The sequence below is a fragment of the Pseudopipra pipra genome, chromosome 3 (assembly GCF_036250125.1).
Source record: "Pseudopipra pipra isolate bDixPip1 chromosome 3, bDixPip1.hap1, whole genome shotgun sequence".
Classification (NCBI taxonomy): Eukaryota; Metazoa; Chordata; class Aves; order Passeriformes; family Pipridae; genus Pseudopipra; species Pseudopipra pipra.
The window spans coordinates 17,548,122-17,559,052 of record NC_087551.1 but is presented as its reverse complement, the minus strand read 5'-3'; the positions used below and the strand labels follow the sequence as shown (position 1 = coordinate 17,559,052).

Sequence of the window (10,931 nt, the reverse complement as noted above, 5' to 3'; positions counted from 1 at the left end):
GGACATCTCCCAAGCAGGCACAGCTGCTGGCTCTAAACCCAGACTAACCATCCTGGATTAGCCAGCCCCTGCCCAGCCTCCAGCAGTGTAGGAAAGCAGCAGTGCCTGCCCATCCCCTCCTCAGCAGATGGAGGAGGCCAGAGCAGTTGTCACCTCTCTACCTTCAGGTTCCATTTGGCATGTTAATCTGCAAAGCCCCTCTTACTGCTCAGCTATAACCAAAGGAAAGCCAGCTGAGGTGGCTGTTTTAACTAACAGGGGTGCAGTCATTACCATCTCCTGTTAAATGCCTCGGAGGAAGCTTTAAAATTTAAAAATAGCACCTTCCTAAGAATAGGCATTGCTACAAACAAACCTTTCAAATGTCAACGTTCTCCAGAAAGCAAAATCTTGGATAAGAATTAGTTTTGGGGGGATTACAAGGATTAATTGTGACCGTTTCTGGCATAAGCAGAATGACATAAACGTGACCCAACATCCCTGCTCCGCAGCGGCACCGTGTGCCTACGGCCCATGGAACAAAGCCATGGCTTCGGGTCAGAAGCTCTGTGCAGGGGGCTGAGGGTTTGCAGCGATGCTGGAGCTGGACACGTCCTCCGCGTTAGCTCAGTGCCACCTACAGCAGCAAGTGCAGAAGCTCTCGCACTCGGCAAGCCAAAGGGAGCAATTCCCGCACACTCCAGCAGGTGGCGGGTAGGTCAAAACGCTTAAGTGTTTTTTAGTAACTCGTTTATTAGGACCATACAGGTGAGGACAAGGGGAAAGAAACCTTTTAGTTGAAGGCCGGCAGCTATCGTGTCTGCTGGTGATGATCTTTCTAAACCTCCACAAGTTACTTCTCTCTGTGACCTGCCCCGTTCCCTGCTATGTTTTGCATATTAGATGTACTTATCTTTCTTTCAAGGGAAGAAATGGATCCATATTAAGTGAGGAAAAGCCCCCCCTTAGGTTTGTGCCAGTGTTTTCACTAATTATTTCTTTTCAGTCAGCAACTCTGAAATGCCAGTGAAACACAGGCCGTGCTCTAGATCTTCTAGACGGTTGAAATAAATGCATTTAAAATGACACTTCAAAAGAATCCTGTAAATCACACCACTTGCTTGTTGGGGAAGTGTTTGTGTGGGAGCACGAACCTTTTCTCTAGGAAGATGTTCACAGTTTTGGTGCATTTACAACCAGAAACATCTTTGAAATCTAAAGCTGCATTAATCCTTGGGAAAAGAAAGACACAGGCAAGGTGCTGCAAACTCTGCATTATCCTCTGGCCCTGGACTAGAAAGATCACCTCTATTCTGAGGCCGTCCTGTCCTGTGGAAATAGCCCATATAACATTGGAACCGTTTGTTTATATATTTCTTTTAACTGTTGACTTTTCTGTTCTTGTCCAAATTCTTAAGAAACCTTAAAGCACTTCACCTACTTATTTCTCTTCTGCTGACAGATCAGTCTGAGTCCTGTTTGTTGTCCAGCTGTTTTCCAGTTGCCCTAAGGGCACACGGAAGTCCAGAATTGCCTTATGGCTCTCTAGACACAGTAGACACAGTATTGCTCCAGGCTAATCCTTCAGGTGGGTATAGCCCAGAGCAAGTGCTTGCTCCTGTTTAGCTCAGCAGGAGCTAAACAATTCCCAAATAAATGTGCCAAAGGGTGGAGCTAGATCAAGGTGCACCTATTGTCCTTTAAGACAGATGTAGAGTATTTCTTTTCATTCTGGCACTACTGAACACACAGTCGATCAACTAAGTGTTTGGTACTACTGCTGGCTTAAAATATTCCAGTCCTCCTTCACGAACCACCGTTTATTCCCTACTTTATGTAATGCTGCTTCAGTTGTGCTGGCACAAATTTGCTAGAGCCACATCATATGCCCCATCAGGGAACTGATCTGGCTTAACCAGGAACCCACAACAACAAAAAAAGACAACCAGGTGACGCAAGGGGTAGGCTGGGAAATGGCTGTGTCACTGCAGCTGAGGCAAGAGCTCGATTGCAGTGAGGGGAAATAACTTGGCCAAGAGCTGTTGTCAGAACATGTCATTAAAATGGCCCGTTCATTTTTGGCCCACGCTACCCCTGCCATGCTACAGAGGAGCTCGAGTGTGTGTTCATAGAGCTGAAGGCCCTCCCGACCCAGGCACTTTAGGAGAGCTTTAAGAGAACTGGCAGTAAGCACACAAAGGTTTGCCACCCAAGCGGGGACTGCTGCCGGCATACGACATTCCCAGCTGACGCATTTACACCAGCAAAACCTCAGCATGCCAAGGTGACCTCCCTTCATTCCAGTTTCCTGATGAAACACATTCAGTAAACAAACCTATTTCCTTTCTATCCAGGGTCCACTTGTCCTGTCACAACCCCCATGAGATGTGATTAGCAGAACCTCCAAGTCTCTCTCATCCCTCCCTCTCCTTTTACCCCCTAAATTTTCCAAGACTCCCTTATAGATTCAACTGTCAGCCATGTCACACGCTTTACCTCCACCAAACATTTTCTTACCACCATTTGCAGCACTTAAGTCACTGCTCATCATATAAACCAGATTTTACTAACGATAAGCTGCAAACTGCTAAGTACATTCCTTTTGGATCCCATACATAGGTAAACAGTTTAAATGTGCTTTAACAATTTAGCCCTTAAGTCCTACAGTTTATATTTTCAGAACACTGTGTCAAACAGATCCACAAGAGCTGGGTCTGTGTATGATGATACATTTAGCACCTGCCCATGCTTTTCGTACTCCTTGGGATGCTAATGAAGTTTATCTTGTGGATGTGAATTTACAAGCTGGGGATACTCAACTGAAAGGATACCAAGAACTTTTATTTAATGACATCAAATACACATGCGAAAAGGTAAACGGTCTCAAATCTAACCAGCAGTTTTCCCTTTAGAGGGCTTTGCAAATAGGGATGGCTTGATCTGATCTCTAGACAGACCTCTCACTGAGAAAAGCCTCGCTGCTCTTTCCTTCAAAGTGCCTCCACATTTCAGTCCTAAAGCCATCAATCCCATCTTCAGCTTATCTAAACCCAGGGCTTCCAATTCAGCAGCAGAGTTGAACGCCAGTAGGTCTATCGGTTCCACCTCCTGCAAAGAGAAAAACATGCAAGAGAAATGAGAGTTCAAAAAGCATTTGGACAACGTGCTCAGGCACACGGTATGACTCTTGTGCAGGGCCAGGAGTTGGACTTCGATGATCCTTGTGGGTCCCTTCCAACTAGGGAGATTCCACGATTCTACAATTATCCCCAGGAAAGTTCACTACTCCCAAGAAAGCTGAATTAAAAACAGCCTACCATCTTGCATAGCAGTTCAGTAACTTAACCTTGACTTTCAGAGGCCTGGTAAAGCTAAAAGCTCCTTTTTAGCCTGATGCAGAATACAACCAATAAGCCTCCAGCAGGAGTAGGAAGGAGGATGAACAGTTATATCTAACATAGTTACACTGTAATTAAAGAAATAGATATAAAAGCACCTCTTTTTAGTAAGACTAACCCAAAAAACAAGTTCTGAATTTCACACCTCATCCTCCCACAAAAAAAAAAAAAAGAGGATTAAAATTTCATCTTAAAAGGAAATTAGCATATTTGCTAATTAACTGAGGGCAAAAGGGACCTCTACAGACTCTGTAGTCCAAACCTGGGGCCCTGGATAATTCAAATGCCAGATTTTACTAACATGCTAAACACTAACACCAAACACTAACACACTAAAAAGGACACCAAAATCTATGCTCATTTCATTCCATACTTGAAAGCACAGATTAGTCTTATGGTATGTATCAAAGAACCCAGAGCAAGTAATACCAGCAGTGGGAATGAGACCACTCTGTTACGCGCTCAGCAAAAGCAATTCTCGCTAGCAGAACTAGAACCTTTGTCCTGCTAAGCATACCAAAAAATGACTGGTTGTCTCATTATTCTCACCCTACTTAAAAAAAAAATAATTCATCAAGGACTCCTATAAAAATATTTCCACCTGCAATAACAATCTGCCACAGCATTGGTGGAGTTTCCTGTTTTAAGAATAGAAAGTCTCGCAAATACTGAGCAAAAGGTAAATAGTGAAGAATGGTAAACATCCTGTATAAAATCTGCCAGCTCTAACAGTACAGTAGATGACAAAGTTCTAATTGATCAGGTTACATCCTTGGTCTTTTTTCCATGGAACTGTATTAAACTTTCACATATGAGAAATCAGTCATTGGCAGCTGATGACAGACTTTCTGCTCAAGCTGAAAAAAGGCAGAAAATCCAAGCATCTCCCTAGCCTGGGAAAAAAAAAAAAAAGCCATACTTTGTTTTATTGCTAGAACAAATCTAGATTCATTACCCCCAAAAACCTTTATTAGTAATGTTATGCAAGGAGCAATGAAGCACAAGTATTGGCACCCTTTACTGCCAAGGATCACTTGGGCTTTCATCAGTCCAGCGGGAAAAGCTCCATTGCTGTAGGTGAAGCTTATTTGCTTCCTCGGCTGTAAAAGCAGCTGAAGAAAGACATATGTTTTGTACAGCTTCATACTTACTGTGCTCTGTGACTGGTTTGTTTCCTGTGCCTTAGAAGAAACATTTTCTAGTTCCTCTTGTTTCTGAGCTTGGGTCACTTCTTTCTCTTCTTGGGTCTCTTCCTTCGGGGGCTTTGTCATTTTACTATTTTCTTCAGCCGGAATTTCGGTCTGCCCACCTGTGCACATCTCTCTTTTTACACCTCTTCCAGTACCTTCTGGCTGCTCCAGTGGTTTCTCAGTTGCACTGGTAGATGGACTACCCTCTTCTGAAGCAGAAGCTGCACTGGTAGCTGGACTATCTTCTTCTGAAGCAGAAGCTGCACTGGTAGAAGGACTATCCTCTGCTGAAGCCATGGCGCTGCTTGAACATTCATCTGAATTTCCAACATTTTCATTGTATCTGCTGCCTGACAGACAACTTCTGTCAGATGTACAAGGGGATTCATCTTTGTTGTCATCCTCACAGCCTGAATTGTTGGCATCATCCAATCCCAGCCTGGCACGGGGAGTATGTTACAAGTTAACACACACCTATTTTAACTTTTTTTTTTTTTTGAGTAATTTATTTAATTGTCATGTTTCTCTTTTCAAAGAGATATAGAGAACTAACAGTTATTTAGGATAGTTTAGTTAGAGGAAGAGCTGCTGATGTTGCACAAGACATACGTACCCCCAAAACAGATATCTCTTTACAGCATTCCCAATACAGAAATGACTGGAATCACTGGCTTCTCTTTCATGTTACATTAGGTTAAAGATGCCAGGAAAAAAAATCTTTAAAGTTCATTGTAAATTTAAATTCATTAATGAAAAAAACAGGACAATGGGAAGCAGTAGAATATAACCATATTAGAAGGGGAGGTGGACAAAAGTGCCTATTTTTGCAAATAAAGTCTGTCTGCTCCAGCTGGGACAGAATTATAGGAACACAGAAATGTTTATTTTCAGTTCTTTGATTTAATCAGTTTGATTTCTTATTCCTATTTCAGTCTACATCTCAGATTTGAATCTGCTTACTTGTACCTATCTAACTTTTCATCCTGTTGAAGGCTTGAGATGTGAGTATAGAACCAAGGCATAACACTTACCAAAGACATTTTCTTTTTTCAGATTTTGTTCCACTCTTTCCAGGTTCACCAGGACGTTTCCGACTCTTGCCACTTTCTGATGACACTGCTTTGCTGGCAATAACCTGCAACCCTTCAAAACAAAATTGAAAGTCTCCTTCATCAGTGCACAATTCCTATATGTTGTAAATTTCAGTTTTCATTTCAGATGAAGTTTAAAGCACTAATGGAAAAGAATCACTACTGGTGCACATTCATGAAGATTCAAAGCTTCATAATTATCTCAGTAGCAGCAAAAGCTTTCCTACATGGATCTACTAAGGCACAGAGTCAATTAAAATTGGATTCCTGAACTGAACTCTCAGGTTCTACATCCCATTCAGCCTCAGTTTCACCATCTAGCTGCCAACAAGGGAACAGTCCGTGGATAAATAAAGTAACTACAAAAACCAGGAAGTGAAACAAGGTATTTTGTAGCTGGATTCAATATCTAGTTTTTATGTAAGACCCACTTATAGTTTCATCATTTTACTGAAACTGATAATGTAATTTTTAAAGTTCAACACCATCTTCACAGAATTTGGCTCTTATCATGAGATGACACTCGCACAGCAAGATGAAGCATCGCTTGTTTTACGTTACATTGTTCAATGCAATTTAAGAGAGACTGCAGACAAAGAGGAAAAACTAAGTCAAGCAAATTTTACTGAATCTTAAAACTTTCTTCAACTGGAAGAGTTACCATCAGCAATTTTTTTTTTTTTAAAGTTTTCATGCTGGAGTGAGGCTAGAGAGACTGTCAGTTTGCTCTATGTTTTGAGGACAGAAAGCGAGGCCAAGCTGCAGTACCTATACGGATGGACTCCTCCTGCCGCTCTGCCATCTCACGGTACTGCCGCTCGTACTCCGGGTCTGTGAACGTGTGCCGCGGCTCCGCCAGCTTCCGCTGCAGCCTTTCCAAGCGCCTTTGCTCCTTTTCTGCTTCCCTCTCTGCCTGCTTCTTCACCCATTCAGCCATCCTGCAGGTGACAGAACCAAGAAAACGAGTGTTTCCAGCATTTAATGTAATGCCAGTTGGTTGCTTTGCATTTACTGAATGTTTTCACCACCCGCTATGACGGAGACAACGGGAAAAGTCAAGTAACAATGTTCAGGGGAACTACTGAAGGAACAGACAGAGATTCTGCTACAGAGAAGAGAGTTTATTTTGAAAGCCAGAAACAGCAGTAAGGTCACATATCCCCAATATGTGCTCTTGCAGCTTCAGGGAGAACTGTGAGAATTCCAGATGAGGAATCCAAGAGGTGCAGAGCAGTCTCTCAGAAGCAGGCTGCAGTACAATCACATCTATTTTGCAATAACAGAACTACAGTCAGGAGAGTCCAGTTGGCTTCCAGTCCATCTGCACTAAAGATTTCACTTTTGCTCTTTCTAGTATTCAAAGTACCATTTCAATGCTACAACAGCCTGTCATTTGACCTCTTTTGTTAACAGTGAACTACAGGGTCAGGTTATTTTCTAATTCCAGCTTCCAAGAAAATGCCTTACGCTTTTTCATGATTGACATCTCGAAGTCTTCTTCCACTGAGATCTCGGCAAGCCTCTCTGTTTGTTGTCTTCTCAATTTGAGCACCAAGCGCTCGCAGCATCGACCCAAACCCTTACAGAGGGAAAAGTAATCAAGAATTAGCTAAACAGAAACAGAAGGATATGAGCTAGCACACAACAAAAGAATTAATTATGGAAAAAGAATATAGTGAATTCAACGCTCTCCTCTCCCTCGATGTAACTGAAGGGAGAACTGTCATTGGCCGAAATGCTGAAGCACTAAGGGAAAACAAAGGTACTCAGTGTTTACCAGTCACCTTGGTTTTGTGCTCCTGGTGTCACACCAGAGACTCCAGATCTACTAGAACCTGTGCAACACTTCTAACAGGAAGGCCTATTTCTGGGCTCCCTCAGCAAAATGGTTTGAAACCTTTTTCACCCCAAATTAACACTTCTGTGTCCTTTCTAATTTAGCCAGAATGTACCTTCCCCCCACAAGACCCTTTAGCCCCATCAAGCTTAAATCACCTTTTAAAAACCTAACAAAAAAATAAAATAGCTTTTTTTAGCAGATAACCTTACCTGCTTCATCAAGATGATTGTTATGCACAAAGTTATTCTGGAGAGCCCCTCAAAACTGATTTCTATACACTCCTCAGCCACTAATTACTCAAAGGCAAGACCACTACTTTCTCTCACTCAGTATCACCTTACGCTGACTCCAGCTGGATAAAGACCCTTGTTTAACAGGCTCAAAGAAACACAGTGTGGATTAATAGCAATACAATCCTTCATGCAATTGCAAAGTGCCAACCATCATTTTTTTAACTGGAAGATGAACAAATCTACAATGTCAGTGCCCTAAAATGACATCTAAGGAGCGTTATAAAGAGTAACCAAGGCAGACAGTCTACTGTATCATGAGGCAAAAAAAGTATTGCCTTCAGCTAATAAGCCCAATTGCTGCCACTAGTGAGGAAAATTTTGTAGCTCATGAAACATGCTACTGAAGAACGTGGACCAAGCTGCGACGCCCAGCCAGGTATGTTCCCAAAAATCAGCAGCAATGCGTTCACTAAGATTTTGAGAACTACATTCAAAAAGCAAACATATTGACTCCAACTACACTCAAATATTCTGCAAAGCTTCTTTCACCCCTCATGTTCCATTTTAGGGAATGTCCATGGTGTCGGTGGCCATGTTAATACATACCTTCAGTAACACACTTAAAATATTTTGTCAATACAAGGTGTCTAGCTTAGATTGAATTCTTTAGTTCTTCAGCTACTGAGATCTTGGCACTTATGTGTTTTTTAAAATAAGAGAAGAAAGTCAATTAGGTCATATAACATAGCCAAATCACAGACTATTTGTAACTGAAACATTTGTCCTAAGAGACCATGGATGAAACAGGATCCTAAGATAACAGGTCCTTTTCAACGCAGTTTCAACTCTGAAGTCACTTTGGTGCATGATACAGATTTCTAATAGAGCTAAGCTGAACAGGGATGTGAAGAAGAGCTGAACTGCAGCTTCCCTGGTCAATTCTCAGCTTTCCATGTGCACTTTGGTTTCAGCTCAGAGACATTATATCACAGTCATACACACGACAAGAGATCTAGTAGTATATGAGAACTCCTGCTACCAGCATAGAATATGGCATAGCAGAATTTTTTCAACCTAAGAATCTAATCAGTAGCAAGCAGTTAAAGAACAAACCTCCTTTTCCACCACAAAGTCTTGGCTCCAGACTATAAACAGCTCCACTTTGCAACACATCTTCATCACTGGCCAGTCGCCCGTTACACTTCACATACAAGTTTTCTTCAGGAATGTTCTAAAAGAAACAGATAATTGAGTTATATCATCAACTAAAAATGAAACATTCTGACAAAGAAAATCATTAGGCAGTGATGTTTTCTTCCTTCATCCAGGAACAGCAGGGAGGCCAAAATCAGACAATTTTAAAAGCATGAACATTCTCTATGGTGCTTGTTTTAATTCCTGTTTACCAAACGATTGAATACAGTCTAAATCAGCTTGTAAACATGAAAGTGGAAAAGCTGTGCTATGAGAAAAATTCAGAAACAACCTGTGATGAACTGACCATAACCCCCATTCTCTGTCCTCCTGTGCCACTGGGGGGAAGGAGGTAGAGCCTGCGGAAAGTGGGAGGGGTGGGGGGAAAAATGTTTTTAGGATTTGTTTTACCTCTCATTACCCTGCTCTGATTTTGACTAGTAAAAAATTCAGTTAATTCCCCCACGTCAAGTCTGTTTTGCCCACGACAGGAGTCGATGAGTGATCTATCCCTGCCTTTATCTCGACACATGAACTTTTAGTTGTATTTTCTCTCCCCTGTCCAGATGAGGAGGGGAGTGATAGAGTGGCTTTGGTGGGTGCCTGGCCTCCAGACAGGGTCAACCCACCACCATGCGCACATATATATATATATATATATATATGTATGTATGTATCATCATCATCATGGCTGGGCTTTGTGAACGAAGATTTGGGAAGGGCTCTACCCATGGTTGTTACAAGCGCGTTGGTGGCTAAAAAGGCCAATACGAGATAGACACGTCCGGTTGCAAAAGGCACAGCAGAAAGACTCCTTAGATGGTATATTCTGCAAGGCACGATTCTTTCTGCATTGTCTTTTCTCCTCAAGGGTGATCCTGCGTGCTTTCTCAAAAGCATCAGCAGCGTTATAGATGGTGTGTCTCCAGACCTCCTGACTGGAAGCCAGAGTAGACCAGTTATGGTGATCAATATGGCCAAGGTTGAGATGTTGTTTCAGGGAGTCCTTGTATCTCTTCAGGGCTCCTCTCTTGCGGCAGCCGGTGGCAAGTTCACCATAAAGCAGGATCTTGGGGAGGCGGTGGTCCTTCATCCTGGAGACGTGCCCTGCCCAACACAGCTGTGTTCTCAGCAACATGGCCTCAATACTTGTGACTGCTGCTTGTTCTAGAACAGATGTATTGGTCACATAATCTGACCAGTGGATGTTTAGGATTGTGCGGAGACAGCGTTGATGGAAGCGTTCTAGGAGACGCAGGTGGTGGCGGTAGATGACCCGTGATTCAGATCCGTATAAGAGAGTAGACAGCACTATGGCTCTGTAAACACTGATCTTTGTACTTTTCTTCAGGTGTTTATTTCGCCCAACTCTTACACACACACATATACACATATACACATACATATACATACACACACATATATACATATAACATCTAATATAGGTAACTGGTTATAGGGCTCTCTTACAGCAAACCCTGCTGCTCAGCTAAGCGACAACAACGCAAACAACCGTGCCCACAGGTGAGGATCGCGACAGCCCGTTAGCGCCAGAGGGCCGGGGCGGGCGGCCTGCGCAGCGCCGCCGACACCGGAAGAAGCCCAGCGCCTCCCGAGGCCGGAGGGCCTCGCACCCGCCTCCCACCTCCCACTTACCAGCTCCCGGGCGCGGTTTCGGCGGAGGCAGCGCACGGAGCCGCTCCCGGGGGGCAGCGGGAGCGGCTGCGCCCGCGGCCACAGCGGGTCCCGCACCCACAGCAGGTCCCGCACGACCTCCGGCTCCGCCGCCATGGCTCCCGGTCGGCGCGTCACGTCACGCGGGGCGGAGCAGGCAGGCCGCGCCCCCGGGCCCCTCAGCCCCGCCGGGCGCCTCTCGGCACTCGCTTGTCCCCGTTTATCGCTGTTTAGGCGCGCACGGTCAAAGGAAGATCCGGAGAGCCCCGTCATTCCAATTCGTGGAATCCTTGCCGCCCGCCGGGTTGGAGGGGCTTTCCACGGCCCGTCAC

At 43.8% G+C, this 10,931-nt stretch overlaps 1 protein-coding gene across 1 annotated transcript; it reads right to left on the bottom strand.

Moving 5' to 3' along the window:
- Positions 1–2,799: 2,799 nt before the first annotated feature.
- On the bottom strand, positions 2,800–10,931 carry SDE2 (SDE2 telomere maintenance homolog). Its single transcript, XM_064648069.1, has 7 exons — positions 10,582–10,931; positions 8,845–8,962; positions 7,126–7,237; positions 6,427–6,596; positions 5,599–5,710; positions 4,529–5,006; positions 2,800–3,087 (listed from the first exon to the last, which is right to left on the bottom strand). The coding sequence occupies exons 1-7, from the start codon at positions 10,870–10,872 to the stop codon at positions 2,869–2,871; spliced, it is 1,500 nt and encodes a 499-aa protein (XP_064504139.1). The 5' UTR covers positions 10,873–10,931; the 3' UTR covers positions 2,800–2,868.